This window comes from Neophocaena asiaeorientalis, unplaced genomic scaffold (assembly GCF_003031525.2).
Source record: "Neophocaena asiaeorientalis asiaeorientalis breed wild unplaced genomic scaffold, Neophocaena_asiaeorientalis_V1.1 scaffold174, whole genome shotgun sequence".
In the NCBI taxonomy this organism is placed as follows: Eukaryota; Metazoa; Chordata; class Mammalia; order Artiodactyla; family Phocoenidae; genus Neophocaena; species Neophocaena asiaeorientalis.
Genome location: NW_020174922.1, coordinates 6,140,317 through 6,161,370, shown reverse-complemented (window position 1 = coordinate 6,161,370; position 21,054 = coordinate 6,140,317). Strand labels below are relative to the sequence as shown.

General features: G+C 43.6%; 1 protein-coding gene across 1 annotated transcript in view; it reads right to left on the bottom strand.

Annotated features, from left to right (window-relative positions):
• The window catches only part of ADAMTSL1 (ADAMTS like 1), a 453,014-nt gene that overhangs the window by 197,118 nt on the left and 234,842 nt on the right, over positions 1 to 21,054 (bottom strand). The window contains exons 14-15 of the mRNA XM_024760471.1: positions 20,268 to 20,569; positions 13,911 to 14,040 (exon numbers count right to left, since the gene is read on the bottom strand). Of these exons, the coding sequence (XP_024616239.1) occupies positions 13,911 to 14,040; positions 20,268 to 20,569 (432 nt within the window). The remainder of the gene's footprint in view (positions 1 to 13,910; positions 14,041 to 20,267; positions 20,570 to 21,054) is intronic.

Genomic DNA, 21,054 nt, shown 5'->3' with positions numbered 1-21,054 from the left:
CTTGAACTCAATTTCTCAAAGAGCATTCCGGATGTATTTAGCAATCTACGGAGTCCTCCCACATACACTTGAGTTGAAAAAAGGAGGAACCGGTGTCTGGCATGTGGGGTTTTGCCAAGGCCAGGGCATACATCTCCTTTTTGTTTACTCCTTAAACCTCAAAACAGCTTGCGTGTCAGTTCCCAAACTGAGATTTCTCTGTGATGTTCCTGTGCACACAATAAACAAGTATCGAGGACTGATTAGATAGTGGCGCCCTGAAAACCACCCCCCTGGAGTATCTCACAGGGCAAGAGATGAAGAGGTGGCTTAAAAGATGAAATAAGGAGAGAGTGATAACTCAGTATCTTGCATTTACATAACTCCAAGTTACACAGAACTCGGAGAACTTTGCAAAACTGTGTAATCTAAGAGCTCTTGACCCTGAGTTTGCAGCTGAAGGAGATGGCAGGTTGTTAGTGATCCTTCTGTTTTTCAGAGTTTTCTACCATTGCCCGAAGATGCAACACAAATACATTGCCCTACGTTCTCGGTCCCTGTTTTGCATCTCTTGAGCCATCAGAACTGTCTGAGGGCAGCATGGTACCTTGGAGAGGACAGGGAAGTTACAGATAAATGATCGAGTTTCAAGTTCTTGTGTCACTCACAGGGACAAAGATCCAGCAAAGCTGGTAGTAAATAATCTGACCTATTTTAAACAGTTGGTAGAGCTGTTATTGCATTACATCATTATGGGACATAAATACGTCAGCTTCCTGTTAATTAACTGAGAGCAACCAGAAATGCTCTTGTAATACAGGGGAATCAAGCACGTTCAGGTTCATCTGGAAGACTGAAAGGGGACAGAAAGCAGGACACAAAGCTGTCCCAAGGGCTTCTGAAAAACCTGGATTGGGACTTTAGGGGCGCTATCTAAGTAGTATATCAATAATATGTTAGATTAGAATTTTAGGAAAAAATACTTTGACATCTATAAGAACAAGAGACTCACTGAGCTCAGTGATCACCTTCTCCGGGTCACCCTCCCTGATTTGGATGAGGTGACTCATCTCAGTGTTCCCAGAAGACAGTCATCCACGTCTCTGCTATGGCCATTGTGATTGCGCATTGCCATGATCTATTTGTGTACCGACCTCCCAATTAGCTGTTAGTGCCTGGCCCCAGGGTCTATGACCCAGACTTGTGTGTTTCTTCAGGGCCTGCAACACAGCAAGGATTTAATAAATGTGTGCTGAATTGAGCTGGATTTTCCCTTAACCAGCAGAAAATGCTCCCTCTCCCTGGGGGCTAGAGCTTACAGAATGAGATATAGTCAAGGGGCAGGTATTCTTGGCTTAGACTGGACAGCCCCTTCCCTTTATAACAGAGCTTCCCTCTCCTTCCTTAAGGAAAAAAGTTGAGAGCCCCAGTTCCTTAAAGCACAAACAAATCCACCCACATCCTCCAACCCAGGCACAACTTCTTACAGAGATATATATTTAAGAAAACACACACAAACGACACAGCCAATACCTATTACTATTCACTGAGTGCTTCGTGTGTGCTAGGTGCTATGTCAAGCACTCAACGTACATATCCGCACAACGATTACCCAAGAGTTAAAGACAGAGGATCTGAAGCTCTGAAAAGTTAAACCATCTGCTCAAGGCCAGTGAGTGAGTAAAATCCCAGATCTGTACGATTCCCAAGCCCGTGCTCTTAAGGCTAGAATGATGGCATGGGGATCAGTCACTCATACCTTAGTGTGAATTAGCTTAGGTAGTTCTGTTTTCCTAACTGTTAAGTTGAGTTGAACTGAATGAATTGGTGGCCGGGGTGCGGGCAGGGAGGAAAAGAGCTGAAAGAATTGGGGTCCTGGCACGGTGGTAGAGAAAGGTCATTTGGGAATTTGGATAGTAAGAGGGCAAGGTGATTAGGATTAAGTCTCTCGGGGAGAGAAGAAAGAGGTGCTAGGAAAGAGGTTCTCAGAGAAGGGAGTGGCACGGAAAAGGAGGTAGGGACCCAGGGTCGCTTGGGGGACCCTGGGGAAAGAGAAGTGTGTATGTGTGTGTGTGTGTGTGTGTGTGTATGTGTGTAAGAGAGTAATGGTGTTGGTAATTTACAACACAAACAGGCCATCAGCTAAGCATAAACTAAGCCAGTGGTTGTTAGCAGTGGCAGAGCAAAGATGCAAAGGTCCAAGGTAGCCACCAATGTCTTCCGGATTCATAAGCCCAGGCTGCGTCTCTCTGGATGACTTAGTATTTCTTTATAAAAATGTTTTCTTAGGAACTGAGTGCTTTACCGAATGACTCAGTGCTGGATTTTAAGAAATCCACTTTAGGTCTATTTGATTTTTCTTTTAGCATGGTTCATTTATTTCCTCTATATTTGGTTTTGCCCTGAGATGTGTATGTTCAAAAGAATTTCTCACTATCCCTTAAGAATTAGCTTTTACCAAGAGTCTAGTTCTACCCCTGGCAATTGAGGTATGAGATGAAAGCTAACTGCTGGAGATAAAGAAAGAAGAGCCTGTAAATTTCCCTTTGTTATCTTCACTAGGCTATAAACTACTATGGGGCTAGGAGGACTGGTTCTTTTCACGGTGGTAATTCCCATACCTAGAGCTTAGTGCCTAGAATAGGATAGGGGATGGGTGGATAAAGGGATGGGTGGAAGGAGGGAGGAAGGGATGGAGGGAGATAAGGAGGGAGGGATGGAGAAATGGAGGGAGATAAGGAGGGAGGAATGGAGGCTGTGTAAACATCATTAATCGAGGCAAAGAGTGAAGCATAAGCTCTTTAGTAACAACTTTGGAATTAAACATACTTTGTTCCAAATATGAACCTGCCGCTGGCTAGTAGTTATACGATCCCTCTAAAGACCCAGTTTCCTCAGCTGTAAAGTTAGGACAGGAATAGTAAATCCTCATAAAGCTGTGGGGAAGATTAAACAAAATAATGTATGGAAAGAGATGAACACAGTGCCCGGCATACTGTAAACTCCCAATAAATGGAAGCTATTAGGGAAACCCTACCCTGCTCAAAGATGGCCCATGAAGATGTGTGAGGATTTAGGGGCAAGATGCCCTTAACTTGTCTGTACCCTGGGCTGGATTTTACTTCATTTTCTCTTTCCTTCTCTCTCCCACAAGCATCTGAGGAGACAATTGGGTAGGAATAACACTATTTAAGCTTTCTGATTTCTCCCTGACTTCTCACAGGCTTTTCCAACCATCGGGACACAGCTGCTCATTTCCAGGACTCATGCCTCACTTGCCCACGGGCCTTATTTCCTTCAGTCATGTCACACATAACTTTTTAGCTTATGTAAGCTTTCTGATTTCTCCCTGACTTCTCACAGGCTTTTCCAACCATCGGGACACAGCTGCTCATTTCCAGGACTCATGCCTCACTTGCCCACGGGCCTTATTTCCTTCAGTCATGTCACACAGGATATTAACTTTTTAGGAATATTTGGACTCTGACCCCTCTGCTCCCACTTCATCAGTTCATTGCTGTTCTTACAAAACACACCTTATTGGATTAGGTGTTAAAATAAAATGGAATATCCCAACAACTGCTACCTTTTGCAGGAGTGATGGAACCCACGAGCACCAGCTACTCTGCTTTCTGTTCTAGAACTGCCCAAGGGATGGGGCAAAGGCTGTACAGAAAGCTGCCTTGAAGCTCGGTTCTATCCACACCCTCCCCATTACTCTGCTCCCACACTAGCTGGTTAAGAAAATGAAGGAATAAACTGCAATGACTATGAAATAAACATGAAGGTCTTTTTATATGATATGTTTCCCTGAATAGGGAACTAAGAGGGATAGCAAACCCTTATTTTTATTTTATTTTTTTTTCCTTTTTTGGCGGTACGTGGGCCTCTCACTGTTGTGGCCTCTCCCGTTGCGGAGCACAGGCTCCGCACGTGCAGGCTCAGCGGCCATGTCTCACGGGCCCAGCTGCTCTGCGGCATGTGGGATCTTCCCGGACTGCGGCACGAACCCGCGTCCCCTGCATCGGCAGGCGAACTCTCAACCACTGCGCCACCAGGGAAGCCCAAACCTTTATTTTTTTGAGCATCTACTCTATGAGGTAGGAACTGGCTGACTGTTTTTTGAATGTGACCATCCTTACAACCCCTCCTCCCCCTGGTTCAGACAATTATATCTGTTTTACAGTTGAGGACAACTGAGTCTTAGAGAGGTTAAAGGAGCCAACCCAACGACACAAAGCAAATAAAGGAGCCGAAATCTATCTGACCTCAAAACTCACGATTTCTCCCTAATCCTGGGCCTTCTCCTGATTCCCAGTGGGGAATATTTAGCTCTGGCAATGCCAAGTCTCCTTTGGTTCTTATCCTGAAGTCACCCCAAGTATTGCCAAGATTCCTATTAGGAAAAATATGGTGTCTGATTAAAAAAAAAAAAATCATGCTAAGATGATAATGAACTACCAGAGGCACACCATCAAAGCAAACCATGGCTTTGGTGTTTATCACCATTGCTAATAGTGGAATAAGTGTCAAGTTCTATGCAACCTGGGCGGAGGGTCCTTTGTGGCTCTTTGAATGACATGAATAGCGACCTCTGGCCATCCAGAAAGGCGGCTGTGTCTATCCACTTGGGAACCAGAGTCGATAGCAGTACGTGACAGAGAATGTACCGCTTTCCACGGTTCTAACGTAGAGCCAATCGCCTGTGTTTGTGTCTGTCTAGGTCCCTTAGATAGTCACTCCACCAGTAAAACTAGAAGCCCCACTCAATACGCTATAATGGCCTATATGGGAAAAGAATCTAAAAAATGTGTGGATATGTATAACTGATTCACTCTGCTGTACACCTGAAACTAACACAACATGGTAAATCAACTATGCTCCAATAAAAATTTTAAAAACAGAATACTTTCAAACTTCAAAAAAAAGAAAAATACCCTAGGAGCCCCATGAAAAAGCAGTGAGCATCTGGTGGGTCTGGAAGCTGTGTTAATCCAGTGACAATCACTCTAGGCCTTTTTGTGTCACTAACACAGACACCAAACAAAATTCCTTGCATTCCTGGTAGAGATAATTAGGCACGATGATGAAGAAAAAAAGAAATGGCAAAGACAAGAGTAAAGGAAGAACACTGATTCACCACAGGAAACGTAGTAGTTAGCTGGACTCTGCTTTGTAGCAGATCTTTCTGTAAGTATGGCAGATAACCCAAGAACTTCCTGATCTTGGACTGGCGCCATGATGGGAATAATATTTCCAGATCGAACAACTGTTTCTGTACGGTATTCTCCCCCAGGTTACTGAGCACACATCAGAGCATTCTCTTTTTCACTCCCTCATTTTTATGTTGCCTAAACATCTCTTTGTCTCTATCTCTTTCTCCAGTCTTTTCCCTACTTCTCTGTTTTCCAAGTTTAAGAAACACAGCAACATAGCAGATTTCTAACTCTGAGGTCATAGAAAAAGCTCTTCATCTCAAATTGCGCGAGGCCTTCTTTCAAAATTTCCAAAGAAGGTATCGGGTACACTTAGGCAGCAATAATTCTCATTTCAAAGCTTTGGCTGAATCATTGCTTGACTTTAAATCGTTACTTCAGTACGTTAGAAACACTGGATTATAGGGAAAGCCAAAAAAAAAAAAAATATATATATAGTAGACAAGATTTACTTTGGGAGCCCCCACTCTACTTCTGCTGATAGATTTGTAAGCTAGAAGGTTTGTGACCTGTAAAACTCCAATGTTTCATCATCATACCCATAGCAGAAAGCTACCCGGTGGGGCTATTTCCATCCCCATGGTGCTTATGAGCAATGGGATTGATGACTGGTACAGATATGTCAGCTCTTAAAGCAGTGAAGAATGCAGGAGGTTGTTCAGTTTAATAACTATACTTAGGAGGGTAGTACCCAAGATTAAAAAAATGTAATGGCTTCTCCAGGACCATTCCCCAAACTCTGGCTTTACCTGTTTCAGGGAACAAGGTGCGTTTGTTCACCCCTGTATCCCCAGCACAATGCCCGGCACAAAGTAGTCCTTCAATAAATATTTGTTCAATGGAGGTTGAATGAAGACACGTTGTAGTTATAAGGCATTATAGTAAAGAGCACTGTAAAATTCTAAATCCAGGGATGAAGAACGTTTTGTATCCTTTTACATACAGACAAACAATATTAAGGTATTCTAAAAATGTTCATCATTTCAGTGTTTCACCATCCTTGCTGCCTGAAAGCTCTCACCTACATTTTTCTTATGGAAATATAAGTCTTGTCCCCTGTAGACTTCTCACGGCTTCTTAATCTATAGTTAAATCCAGTTCCTGTTTTGTGACTTACAGAGGTGCTTTGTCTTGGGGACTTAAATTTGGCTCAAGGTATTTTCCTAATACAATTCACCTTTTCTTTCTTTCTTGAAAAGCTTCAGTTCTGTGGATAATTATCAGAACCTTCAAGGAACCACAAAATGTCAGAACTGGAAGGGCCTCAGGGATCATTGAGCCGCACCTCTCATTCCTTCCTTTGTGATACCCTTCCTTGGAGCTCTATCCTCCTGCCAGGTGGATGGGCTGAGTCCACCTCATCCTGGGTTGAATGTGGAGGCATACAAACTGTTAACATACCTAGGACAAGAGGTCTTTATTAATTGCACTGAAAATAGAATGGTGTAGGATACGCAGAGTACACTACTTATTCGAGACATTGCATGAGAAAAAGAGCAGATGCCTATGATTCAATAAAAGCTAGCCGCTGTTACTACTTTAGCTCTGTTGGATGAGCAGCCAGAGTCATCTTTCTCCAAGCAAATCTGACTGTTCCACCCCGCTGTTTAACTCCCCTTAATGGCTCTCCATTGCCTATAGGACGTAAAGTCCAAACAACTTAACTTAGCGTACTGGGCTATCCTGCAGCTGGTCCCTGCCCACCGTCTAACACTAGCTTCCATTTCTTGTCCTTTCCGTTGTGTCCATGTTTTTCGTTATGCCTGTAACATCTCTCCTCTCCCTTCTTCACCTGGGTAACTCCTGCTTATGCGTTACGATTCAGCACAGGCGTCACCTCCGCCGGGAAGCCTTCCCCTCAGCCTCACGCTCCCACAGAAGCTTGCGCTTGCCTCACTCACAGAAGTTACTGTTTTGAAATCTTCCTCCGATAGCTGGTAACTCCGTTAGAACAGGTTTTGTCTTCTAGTCATTTCTGAGGACCAAATACAAGCAGACTGCTGTGCATGGAGATGCCCAGTGCATTTTTATGTTTTACTGAATCGAGATGTAAAACACTTCCTGCCGTGTTTTTTGTTGTGCAGAAGGTTAATTTCAGTCAATGGTTTGTATAACGACGTTGCCAGAGTCCAGGCAGAATTATGCGGTCTAAAAGGCTGTCCAACCACATCGATGTTAAGAAACAAGGAAAGCTTCCCTCATCAAGTGACATGATGAGAAGGTAGATGTAATCCCTCGATTTTTACCCCAGATTCATGCAACAGCTAAATCTATGCCGGTAACTTCTAATAGCAGCAAAGCTCATTTCACAGAGGTCTGTGGTTGATATAACAGGTGATGTGTAACCATGGAGAGGGCTCTCATTAGGAGAAATGAAGATTTAAGCCCCAAGGCAAGCATACATGTGATGGTTACCCTTGTTGATGTCAAAATGCTGCTGGGGACAATTCTGATCACTAGGCCAGCACATTCCCGGGTAGAGAAATAGCAGAGGCTGCCACTGAGCCAATCAGGCCCAGCTGTTAAGGAACAGGTCTTGGCAGGTTCTTCTGTCCATCAGTGGAAGAAAAGAGAGAGACAGTATAATTATGCATCTGGATTTACCAAAGAGGATGACAATAGTAGTAGTATTAGATTTCTAAGGACGTCTGAACACGGCCTCCAAATCTGGACTCAATTTCTGTGGACGTCAGTGAGCTTTGGTGTGCTTTTCCTTTGAGCACTTAAAAGTTAGCATGGACAAAAGGCAGCATATGGAAACTTTGGGAACCCAGCAAAAGATAAACCAATATTTAGAGAGCATGTTGAAACGGTAACCCTTAAAAGAAGTTGTCAAAGGGGTCGGTTCCTGTAAAGCTTTGAAAGCTCCATCAAGTAAATTAAAACATGGTCGTGTAAAAGGGCAACACCTTCTGCTGTGGCCATTTTAGGCTAATATAAAAGAAAATTCGGAATTGGAAATCATTTGCTGCTGGTCTGCATGGATTTTGTTAGTGTACAATGAAATAGGCATTCTGCAGTTTGCTTTTAAAGAGGACACTCTGTGATCTTTAAGATGTTTTTCCTTAACTTTCTCGTTTCACATAGGGACCCTCAAACTTCTTTTATAGTTCTTGCTGGTCCTAGGAACCACCCTAGGTCGGAGAAAAGGGAATGGGATTGGGGTGGGGGGCAGAAACCAAGTACTATTCCTGGAATTATGGGCTTCTTTCCACCCCCCCCCCTTCACTGTTTATCTATTCTGCACCACTCAGCTGTTCTCTGTTGCAGAGAAATAAAAGTTTAGTTTAAAAAGTATGTTAGAACAAAGCTACAGAAATTGCCTGGAATTTCCTTCATTTTCAGCCATCTGGCTTTCATTGCGTACTTCTTTCCCCTCCTCCACGTACGTTTACCAAATCTTTTCAACACACGCTGGCCGAGCTATCAAATGTTTATAATTAATAACAGTCAGACTCCTTTTTTTTTTTCTTTTAAGGGAGTGCTTTCTGGCTTTCCTTGGCTGCTCGTGTCATAACTAGTATAAACCAGGGAGATGGTCAGTAAAGCTTAATTACTAAGACGTAGTTGAATAAAAGAGAAAATTGAATCAAATTGAAGTCCTGAATACAAACTAAAAATATTTCTCACCAAAAATGAAAGGGGAAGGAGAAGAGAATTAATGTTTCTAAGTGTCTGCCATGATCCTATTTTAGAGGTGAAGAGTCTGAGGATCCGAAAAGGAGTATGAGCTCTCGAAGGTCACATAGCTAAATGTGACAGAGCAGGATTTGAACACAGGTCTTAATCTACCCGCGGGTTTTTATTTTGGTGGTCTCAGGGACGGGCAAGATGTTTAGTGCATGTTATTAAGGGAAAAATCAAGTTCCCAAACAATATGCATAATCCGATCTCATTTACAAAGGGAAGAAAATCTTATACATTTGTATATGTTCATGTATATATACAAATGCATGGAAAAAGGTCGGGAAAAGTACCGAACCATTAACAGTGATTTTCTGTGGGAGAAGAAGGGTGTGGAGCTGTAGAGCGTGGTGGTGAAAGGGGAGAATGTACCTTTCTTTCTTCACAACTTCTGCTGTGCCTGAGTGTCAAAGAATGAGAATGTTCATGTATCACTTGTAGAACTCCAATACTCAGTTTTTAAAGTAGAAACAGGAGGCTGGCCACTTTCCTAATGACTGATCTTAGCTCCTTTTTGGATATTTCTTCCCTTACATGGATCTAACCCACCAGTGAAGGTGGGCAGGGTTGGGGGGCTTCTAGATGCAGATTACTCAGAGGGTGGTAAAGGCACCTAAAATAATTTTTCTTCCGTGTACTGATACCTTCTTTGCTATCAACTTGGATGCAAAATTCTCACAATTGTCAGCTCATAAGCAAACATGGTCCTAATTTCTTCTGGCCAATGGTAGGCCAGGTCGTTAAGGGATTAATACCTGGCCTCGCTGTACTACCTTCCGATGCTCCTGACAATCAAACCCCTCCCTGGGTGTCCACTCTCCCCTCTGATAAAAGCTTGTCTTCCTATTCTTACTCCGAGGATACTTTGCCATACATGGCTGCTAACATAAAGGGTTATTTATCTTAAGGCTATTGATGTTTTAAATTGATACGTAAAGCCTTAAACATAAAGAAGAGACTCTAATAATAACATTTTCAGCACCATCTGTTGGGTGGGAGGGACAGGATAAGAAGGATGGAGGGGAGAGAGCACACTTATTAGGGTTGAAGCATTTTGCTATGGAAAAAATTTGACCCTATAGTCCTTATACCCTTTTATTCAATAAGCACTTAATAAGCACCTACTTCGTGTCAGACAGTATGCTAGGCGCTAGGTGGATAGAGAGGAGGATTAAGACATAAGGCTGACAGCAAGGACTTTAAAATCTAGTCCTCTTCCATACAGATGGCCAACAGGCACGTGAAAAGATGGTCAATATCACTCATTATAAAATACAAACCAAAACTACAGTGAGGTACCACCTCACACTGGTCAGAATGGCCACCATTATAAAGTCTACAAATAACAGATACTGGAGAGGGTGTGGAGAAAAGGGAACCCTCCTACACTGTTGGTGGGAATGTAAATTGGTGCAGCCACTATGGAGAAACAGTCTGGAGGTTCCTTAAAAAACTAAACACATGATCCAACAATCCCACTCCTGAGCATGTATCTGGAGAAAACTCTAATTCGAAAAGATAGATACACCCCAATGTTCATAGCAGGACTATTTATGATAGCCAAGACACGGAAGCAACCTATGTCCACTGACAGATGAATGGATAAAGAAGATGTGGTACATATATACAATGGAATATTACTTGTCATATAAAAGAATGAAATGATGTTATTTGCAGCAACATGGGTGGACCTAGAGACTATCATACTGAATGAAGTAAGTCAGCCAAAAACAAATATCATATATGATGTCACCTATGTGTGGAATCTAAAAAGCGATACAAACAAACTTATTTACAGAACAGAAATAGACTCACAGACATAGAAGACAAACTAATGGTTACCAAAGGAGGAATGGGGGGCGGGGATAAATTGGGAGCTTGGGATTAATATATACACACTACTACATAGAAAATAGAGATACACACTACTATATATAAAATAAACAACAAGGACCTATACTCAAATCTTGTAATAACCTATAATGGAAAAGACTCTGGAAAAGAATACGTATATATATGTGTGTGTGTGTGTGCATATATATATTATATACATACATAAAACTGAATCATTTTGCTATATACTTGAAACTAACATAACATTGTAAATTGACTATACTTCCATAAAAAATTAAATGTGCATTAAAAAAATCTAGTCCTCTCCAATAGACAACTACTATTTTTTTACGTGTCCTAAAAAATGCGGGCAGTCCATGTGCACACACAAATTGGTACAATCAAAATACCTCCTGTTTGAGAACGCGGCCTTCCTGCTGTGAATAGCCAGGCATGAGAATATATCTGCCTGAACCTGGTGAACGTTGGACATGTGCTTCTGATACCAGCTCTGTCGATCACACAGAGGAAATCAGAAGGTGAGTTTCATCTCAGAAAGACTGCCCAGATAGGACGTTCCCTCTAGCGTCTTTGGTGTTCTCTGTGTGATCTGATATCACACACAAGAAGAAAAGCAGCTTCCTTTGGTGTTCAGTAAGACAAATAACTTCCTGGAAAAGCTACTTCTCTTAACCAGTGCCACCTCTTAGAGACATAAGCCCAGTGACCAAGACTCAGAACATACTTCTGTATATCCCACAGAAAGTGCTATGGTTTTTTTTAAACTGGCAGCCCATCAGGGAATACAGGGATCACTGAAAATGTGCAGGGAACACTGATCCACGTACAATAAGAATTGTGAATTAAAGATTTAAATTAGTCCCAAATGAATAGAAGGTGCTTGGGAAAACGACGCACTGCCATGCCCCTACTAATACATTTTCTCTTTCATACACATCCGACATCAACATTCCAAAGGAGGGATTTTCCCCGATGTCAGACTGAAATATTCCACAGGAGATGCACCTCTATACACTTCTCATTTTTAAGATGAAACTCTGTTTGGGCTCTTGGATGGGAGGTAAAGAGAGTGAGTCACATCGGGCCACTTTGGCCCCCTTTGTTGTTTCAATTAGCATCATTCTACAAACACTCAGCTACGTATAGTTGGCCCAAGAAAACCATGCCTGCGCGCAGTAGGACATCCAGCCTGTCAGTCTGACGGTTCGCTGGTGGACATTAAAGCACTGAGTTGACCTGGAGCAAATGCAATAACGTTAAGTCCAAAAGAGTCCTTGTCCTGGAGACAATAAAAAGGTTGTAAATTAAGCTTATCTAATTTAACCGTAATCAGCACTTGGAGGGTGGGAAGTAACGTCTTGTGTCCTACTCCTTCTGCTGCCCCAGGAAGGGAGGGGTTTAGGGGTTGTAAGTCCCAGAAGATGTGCAGTCTGTCCCAGGTACTGACTCCTTGGCCATGCCTCAGCTCATCACAGCATTTGGATGTCATTACACCACTGGAATGTGGTTAGAAAGACCCTCATGCTTGTTTTCAAAGTGACGGTAAATAAGTAGAACAGAAATGATAGCAATCATCAGCACAAAGCAGCAGTAAGGGCAGTGCAACGCTCCTGCCTACAGAGCCATGAAGAGTTATGGGATTACTGGAGCAGGACGTGGTGACCTCAGATTATCTCGTGCAGCTAATTCATTTTGCAGATATGGAAACAGAAGGGGCAGACATCTTGCCCAATGTCACACAGCTAGTGGGTGGCCGAGCTAGGATGAGAGGCCAGGCTTCCTGACCTGCCAGCCAAGGCCCTTGCAGGCTGTCCCTGCTCTGTGCCTTCTGCTGCTTCCTATTAAGGAGACTGCAGTCAAATGGAGGGGTTTGGATCCCTTGCCCATGCAGCAAGGTCTCAGACTCACTGATAAACAGTGAGGTCAGGACAGAGGTGTGCACAGGGGTAGAAAAAGAGGTGTCTCAATATTCTATGCACCGGATCTAGGTTTTTCCCGGCCCAGCTCTTGACTCTATTTCACGCTGTTACTCCCATGGGTGGGGTAGCGCTCCAAGCAGTGGCTAACTGATTTTCTGGTTGCCTTGGAGAATATGGCACTAGTGGCCCTCGTCACTTCTGCATTTGAAGAGGGAAGCCAGGCCCACCCTTCAGACTAATCTACAGAATAACTCTGGTGACGAGCAGGAGAGTGTCACTGTGGGATGGTGCCCTGAGATGATCCGAGGAGGCCTGCAGTCTGTATCCTCCAAGTCCCCGAGAAAGGCATCTAGTTGGCTGAGAAGTAAGACAGGCAGCATTAGCCTGACCGGAAAACTATCGTTAATTCCTGTAGGCAACACATTGCTTCTCACATGATACCTTGCAGAAACAGGAGAAATATCCTTCAGAAAGAGCAACCCTCTCCGTACGTAGGACATGATCCGGGAACATTCTTCAGCCCATCAGCAGACTTGAAAGTCTGGCTTTGGTTCTTTAAATGTCTCCCCTTTGAAACCAGAATCATAGATGAGATGGTTTAGCTTCTACAGAGACTTGCTCCAAACACGTGTATGAAGGAAAGTCTCTCAAGACCCCGTAACATTGTGTAGGCTGAAGCAGTGACTGGGTTGATGAACTAAGACTCAAGGTTGGATGATAATGAGACCCAGGCAGGGCTGAACAATGATATGCTCTAATTGATTTTATGCATGTGGAATGACAGACGCACACCCCCGATCACGCTATAATGAATCCGCATGCTGTGTGTGCATGCAGATTTCATGGTGGGTCAGTTATACCACCCAGATCCTTCAGTTCCTGCAATCCGCAAGCCAATCTGTTACCAGGGTGGGAGGGCTCGGGGCACAGGCTGAAAGGTGGCAGAGACCGTAAAGCCCGTAGTCAGTTCTCATTCCCTCCAGGAGAAAGCAGCAGTGGGGCCTGTGCACATACCAGCCACACCACGGGGCTTTGCTTCAGTGCATGGAGCATGAGCTTCTGCACCCCGGACCACTGGGCTGGAATTCCAAAGCCCTGGTTTCAATTAAATTCAAGTGGATTTGACTAAAAGTTTGAACCGACGCTAATTGGTTTTCAAAACACTGGGTAACAGTAAGCGTTCTGGTCTTGCCCACGGACAGACGTACCCCGTTCTGAACATGCTCCTGGGCAGCAGGGCGGCCAGTGCGCCTCTTACCTTGCCGGGCAGGGATCCAAACGGCAGGATTTCAGGAGCTGGGGCGGCCGCTGGCTGGTCACGCACAGGTTCTCATCCGCGGGCTCCCGTGTCTGTTTGTTCAGGCAGATCACCACCGCCTCCTGGACACCTGTGTACAGATCACACTGTCAAGGCCGGAGTGGGCGCGTGGGCGGTGAGCGAGTGTAGACAGGGCAGCTGGTGGGAGGTCTCTGCGACTGGGAGGACTCGCTGCGTGTCAGGCAGTTGAGAGTCCGGGGCTGCCCATCTCGTCAGGCATCAAGCCGTCTGGAGAAAGCACTCAGAAGTTTGTGCCCCTTAAGGAGGGCAACTCCGCCAAAGTGGGGAGGCTGCTCCCAGCACTGCTGAAACGCTTAAAAAGATGCCACCCGGCTATGCAGCCGCCAGTGCTGGAACAGGATAATTTAAAGCAGAAGGAGAGCAGGTCGACCAAAGTAATGACCCCGAGACCTTCACACACCGTATTCTAATCAACAGGAGATGACAGTATTGGGAAGCCAGGCCCAGAGCCGTGTTTGAATGTCCAGCATTCTGTAAATTGCTGTGCTTCTGGGGCCTTGCATCTAGGGCTTTGCTGCTTTCCTTCTGATTCGGGTTCATTTCTTTAGTGACCTAGAGCAGCTCGGCAAGTTGGAACAACGAAAGAGAACAAGATGCCTAATGACGAGTGACATCCATGGAAGACAATGTTCCCACTGCCACCCACATGCCCCTAACTACAGACCTAGTAAAACAGGAGTTTGAGGAGCGACTGGCATACGGTTACTTGGCGGCTCTTCCAAGGTGGGGTGTAGGATCTCTCATGGAGACTTTCATGGGACAGGGACACATGTAACCATGTGTCCAGATATAATAGACATCCTTGTCTTGTTTCTGATCTTAGAGGAAAAGCTTTCAGTTTTTCACCGTTTTGTATGATGTTAGCTGTGGGCTTGCCATATACGGCCTTTATCATGTTGAGGTACATTCCCTCTATACTCGCTTTGTTGAGAGTTTTTATCATGAATGGACCTTTAATTTGGTCAAATGAATTGAATATCGTTAAATTATATTAAATTTAATGTAATATCCAGACATTTCATCCTGCTTCCCAGTCATAAAAGCAGTAGCAAAAATCCTCTGAGTGAACATTAGCCAAGTATTGAGGCTAGGATCCTGACATGCCCCATTCAATCCTCTCAACAACTCCATGAGGCAAGCACCGCTTTTATCCCCACTTTACAGATAAGAAAACTGAGGCTTAGAAGGGTGAAAAAACTTGTCAAGGTCATACAGTTGATAAATGGTGAAACTGTAGTGGCTGTGCCTTAGCACTGGAGCTTTAATGACTGACAACGCTAACATTCAAAAATACTAAGAGGATGTTACATCTCCTGGGGATCTTCAGGAATAAACTAGACATTTGTCTGGAATCATCTCAGCAGAATTCAGTTTAAAGAAGAAGAGAGACAGGACATTCCTGATAATTTGCTTTCAGTCACTCATAGCTATATATATAAAGATATGTACATCTAAATGTACCTATGTGTTGTTAAATATTTGTATGCAGTTATAGCAGAGTATGTGACAATCCATACAATAGCTTTATATATAAATACACATACGTTTTCTTTTTAAAATCTTCTGCATTGCTTCATCAGATAGTACCTAATATAGTACGACAGACCTATCACTTCTCAGCCCTGTCGCTTCCCTCCTCCTATCTACCCTGTGTTTCCCCAAGAAGTTATCACCCCAATCAATAGGCTAATGCTTTCCAAGGTGACGTTACACTGACTTCGAGAGGTCACTCAGCAAGCCACCATTTAAAAAGTGACATTTTAAAGCCTGAATCAGAATCGCCTTTCTTTTTTCCTAGGAAGTCTGACAAATCAAACACTAAAAAAAAAAAAAAAAAAAATCAGTCACAATATTTTCCCTGTCAGCTTTCTTTTTTCTAAGCCTTTTACGAGCTTCAAAAATTTAATTTAAATATATCACGGCCAGTTCAGGGTGAAGCATTTGAGATTTATGCTAGACATTCAAGATATTCCGTCATATTCTGGAATGCTGACTCCAGGGTGTCCTCCTGGTTGCAGCTGGAGTGAGCCACTTGAAATTCATGGTATGATGATATAGCAAAACACTTCACAAGAAATTGTTGATATCTTCATTGATACTTCCCACCAGAACAGTCTGGCAGTATTAAGGTCATGATGACAAGGCGCTAGATGAGGTGAACTGTTCCATACAGAATCTAGAGCTGTGATTCTGTTTGAAATTAAGGTTTCAATTCATTTGTCTACCTGGTAATATTCCAGAGATTCTAAATGTTACTCTAAAATAAAATATATTTTGGCTTTAGTCAGCTATTGAAAAGCTTATGAATTTGAGTTGGCAATCCCTGAGGCAGGAAGTGACCACAGGGCTTTTGTCACCTGCCTTACTTGAAAAGGCTTGCTTGGGGCAGGGCATGTATTGGGGGTGTATGAGTAATGTGACCTGTTTCCACTTTGTGAAATCCTTGTTTACAGAACTGAGGTCCTTTCAGGACTGCATGGAATGGGACTGCAAGGGTTAAAGTTTCTAAAATGACATCGGTAATCTTCTGAGATACATAGAACACATTTACATGACCCCAGCCAATAATCCTAGCTCAGGATAAAAGTCACCTTCGGGTTGGTTAAATGCTGAGATTAAGAAGCGTTCTAGAGTTACTACCTTCTAATCTAACGTCTTCTAGAAGGATGCCCTCGGCCTCCGCAACACTGCATTCAGGGTCAGTTGTCATAGCATTCCTAGATGGGGGGTGCGGGAGGCTAAGGGCAGAGCTCCGTCGTAATGAAGGAGGATCTGGGACCAGCCCTGTGGTCAACACACAAGAAATTTTTGTGGTATTAATGAATGAGATGCCTAAAGGGCAGGGCATTCCAAAGCAGAGCGTGCAATCTGGGCCAAGGGGCGGTGGGAAGGAATGGGGGCCTGGAGGAAGCAACGTGGCGTGAGGGAGCAGCCCTGGCATGGGGGTGTGGGAAGCTGGAGAGGGAAGACGTGTGAAGACTTCACCTGTCAGTTCACAGTATACTGGACTCAGGGCAGTCGGGCCGGGATGTGAGAAGTTAGCTCATCAAGTCTGTGCTACTTCCCAAATGGGCTAATTTTTGCACTGAGAAGGACGTTTTAAACCAACACAGAACACACGTGTATGTATGGTCCTTTCCGATTCTGAGTTTTCCTTTCTTGACAGAAGCAAAAGGAGAGGACTCATAAGGAAAAGGGAGCAAGATGTACAGGATTTCACCTTTTATAATTGCTGAAATCAATTTCAAGTTTTCCTTCGGCTAGATTTTTTTTTTTTTTTTTTTTTTTGCGGTACGCGGGCCTCTCACTGTTGTGGCCTCTCCCGTTGCGGAGCACAGGCTCCGGACGCGCAGGCTCAGCGGCCATGGCTCACGGGTCCAGCCGCTCCGGCGGCATGTGGGATCTTCCCGGACCGGGGCACGAAACCGTGTCCCCTGCATCGGCAGGCGGACTCTCAACCACTGCGCCACCAGGGAAGCCCCTTCGGCTAGATTTTAACGTCGATTTTACCATCTAGGAGGTCAATAAAGCTGTTCAGGTTCAAACCTACTCTCCTTGACTACACCTATCCGTTCACATATGGAAAATTAAAATATAACCAGGAGATGTTAGTGAGACAACAGGACACAGATCTGAACAGGTTAGGCTCACTTTCAATCTTCCAGAAAATGGGATTTTCAGTGATTATATCTCCCAGAACAGTAAAGTTGTTACATGATATTTGATGACAGCTTGGGGAAAAGCAGCCACCAACTACAGCCTAAATTACTAACTAGTTCCTTCTGGTTGCTACCTCTGCTAGGTGAAAGGTTACTTTTGTGTCTATCCAATTTCATCTCTTGAGGTTGCAAAAACAATAAAATTAGCTAGACTGGTCTTATAACCCCAAATTGATTTAAAATCTATGTGTTAATCCTGCAGATTTTTGATTGGCTTCAGCAGGAATGATTAAAAATATCTTCAACCTTGTGGGTTATATCTTAGTGAAAGATCAAAGTTGGTAGTACCATAAAATGTTACTGCCAAACAATGACTTCAAAATATACATATCCCGTATACCAAAATAATTTTTTAGTGTGTCTGGGCATCATATGGACCATGTGACCCGAGCGTATTTTCACCACTTTGGAATTTTCAACTTTTAACATTTTAGGCTTAGATATATTACCTTGGCACAGTGACACAACTGTAGGTAAGTGTGCACAGTTGTTGACAGATAAAGACCTAACTGGATATAAATGATGTACACTTTATGTTATACAAAGATGCTCAGTTCCTACAAGCTGACATCATTTGTGTATGAAATATACAAATCTTATTTCCAGATCAATAGCTTCTGAAAACCTTTTAAATGAAAAACATTCCACATACTCTCTACGCTTTGAATTTTATACCCCTGGTTGATCAGCAGAATGGTTAGAATCTTAAAGATAAAGGTATCTGGTCATTTATATATTCCATTACAGCATCATTTTTCCCATCTGCTCATAAAGTTCATGGCTTGACTTATAGCTGAGAATCATAACTGAGAGATCATAAATAATCGTTTTCAAAGCACATTCATTTTAGACTAAAGATCGTGATTGTTCAATTCAGGTGATCGTGGAAATTGGGGATATGATCATGGAAAGTGGAGATAAACACACACCATCTGAACTCTTGAGTCATTCACTATGTTGGAAAGAAGCAACTGTAGCCACTGCTGTGTCCTTTCCACCTGGCCTCTGAGTTCCTGCTGGGGCTTGGAGATCACCAAAGCTTATTTAATACTTCTCCCTCATTAAGCGTGGAAGAAAAGATGTCCTCATTGTGAGTGGAGGGCACCACAGGACATGGATTAGCGGAGTTCCAAGAAACTGTCTTCCAGAATCAGATGGAAAATTCTAGGTTTTAAAATAATAGGCTCTCCACGAAAACACTTAAGAACTCCATGGTTTGAAATTGGAAGGCTTCGAAACAAAACGAGAACCTCAAGGTCAAGACTATTAAATGCTTACGAAGCGACCTAATGGAGAAAATTGATTTCTCTGCTCGTACTTGTTCCATTCCTTTTCAACTACGCATGAACAATTTGGGCACATGTATTCTGACACTCCCAGTAATGAGAAAAGATGCTTTTATAAAAGAGTTTCCAAAATGTCATGGTTTAGAAAACAGTTTGGGGAAATAATTTTAATATAGATATTTTTATACCAATTAAGTAAGAAACTTTGCTGGGAATGCAGATCCTCAGTGTGACAACAGGGGTTACTGATAGCCAGTGACAGGGATTTGATGGGAAATCAGCTAGCGTTTCCTCACCTATCAAAATCTCTCTTGGGAGTAGACACGGGAGACAGTGTTGACATGCATCTAATGCATTTTCTACAGTGGTACAAAAGATCGTAATCTTAAAGAATTGATTGTTGATTTAAAATGCCTTCTTCTCCCACTACAGTTCCATTACTAACACCTGAAATAGAAAAATCACTGAATCCGTTATCACCACGAACTAGACCTAAGAGAACCAGGTCAATATACATGGAAACGTTGAACATTATTTAAATAATATTCATTCAATGAGAAAGCTTCAGGAACTCTCTAAGTGCTTAAAGAAGTGAGGTATGATGAAAAGACCCTTGACCGAGAAATGAACAGCAGGCCTAGTCCCAAATGTCACTCACTAGCTGTGTGATCTTGAAAAAGTCACTCAGCTTCTCTGTATCTCAGTTTTCTCATCTATAAAATGGCAGTGGGGTCAGGATTCTTTAAATTCTTTCCAGTTCTAGGTAACCACAGTGTTATAATTGCCCTTATACACCCTCTCCCTTTGTCAATAGATATTACTTTGGGAATCAGCTGAGTAAATCAGATTGGCTGTACCCTGTCCTTGGGAACAGCAAACTGCTTGTCATCTTGGGTCTTGGTTCATACCACATGCACAGAGGCAAGGGCATAGATAAATAAAAGTAAATGTTGAGAGCATTGCCAGGTCAGTGTCAACTTTGTTTCTCAGTCAGATATGCTAAGATATATTGCAAAACGTCAGAATGACAACTAAAAGCAAAAGCATTACTTGTGATGGCTACTCATAGCTGACAGTCTAAAAGCTGCTCAAGCCCAAAGAGAAATACATCTGTGTTTCATTCAGTCCGCTTTACATTTAGAATGGCTTTCTCCCCCTACTTATCATTCTTGGACTAGAGGCAATCACGTGACACAGTTGCACGCAGAGAGAGAAGTTACAGAAAAAGGACAAGACGGTGGCAAGGATCTGAGCCAGAGCCCCCTTCTTACCTCCTCCACATGACTCGGAGCACTTGGTGAAGCCCTCATACTCCCAGTCGTAGAGCTGGTCAAAATCCTGCAGGCCACCGAAGAGGCCACCCGTCTCTTCCGGGTTAAACTCAGGAACCTCCCCGTTGCAGGGTCCTGCGTAGCAGGGGCGCTGCGATGCCGGCTTGGGCCCTTCACATTCGTCAACGGGCAGGTCGGCCACGGACTGAGAGAAAGACAGGAGCACCTGGCACCGGACTATTCGCACCTGGGTCCCCACACCACAGGTGACCGTGCAGGCCGACCAGGCCTCTGGGATGAACCTGCAGTCCGCAAGCAAACAAGAGGACAGGATGAGAAGCCCCAAACAGGAGACCGCGGGTACTGGGAGGGTCCTCATCCCACCTGCCACCGTGGCCCAGTGCCGTCCCAGGATGTGCTCAGGGCTCAGCCACCCTGTCCTGTGTTGGGCGCTTCGGTGTAGTTCATGAGCTCACTTGCCACTGTTTCTGGATTGGTTTCTTCGTGAGTGTCATATGAACCCCCAGCTGGAAGACATTCCAGCCACAGACCACCTGCTTTCTCCCTGCTTTGCACCCACAGTGGTAGCTCTTTGGAGCAGGGAATTGGTTTCTTCTCTATCGATCTAAATCCCAGCACTTGTGCCTCCTGCAGATGCCGGCTATTCTTCCAGCAGAGTAATACTAATACGAAAAACTCTAACAAAATCAGCCCTCAGAGATATTTAAGGAAGTATTTTTTTGTTTTGTTTTTAGTCTGAATTTCAGGTTCTGTAACTTTCTTTGCT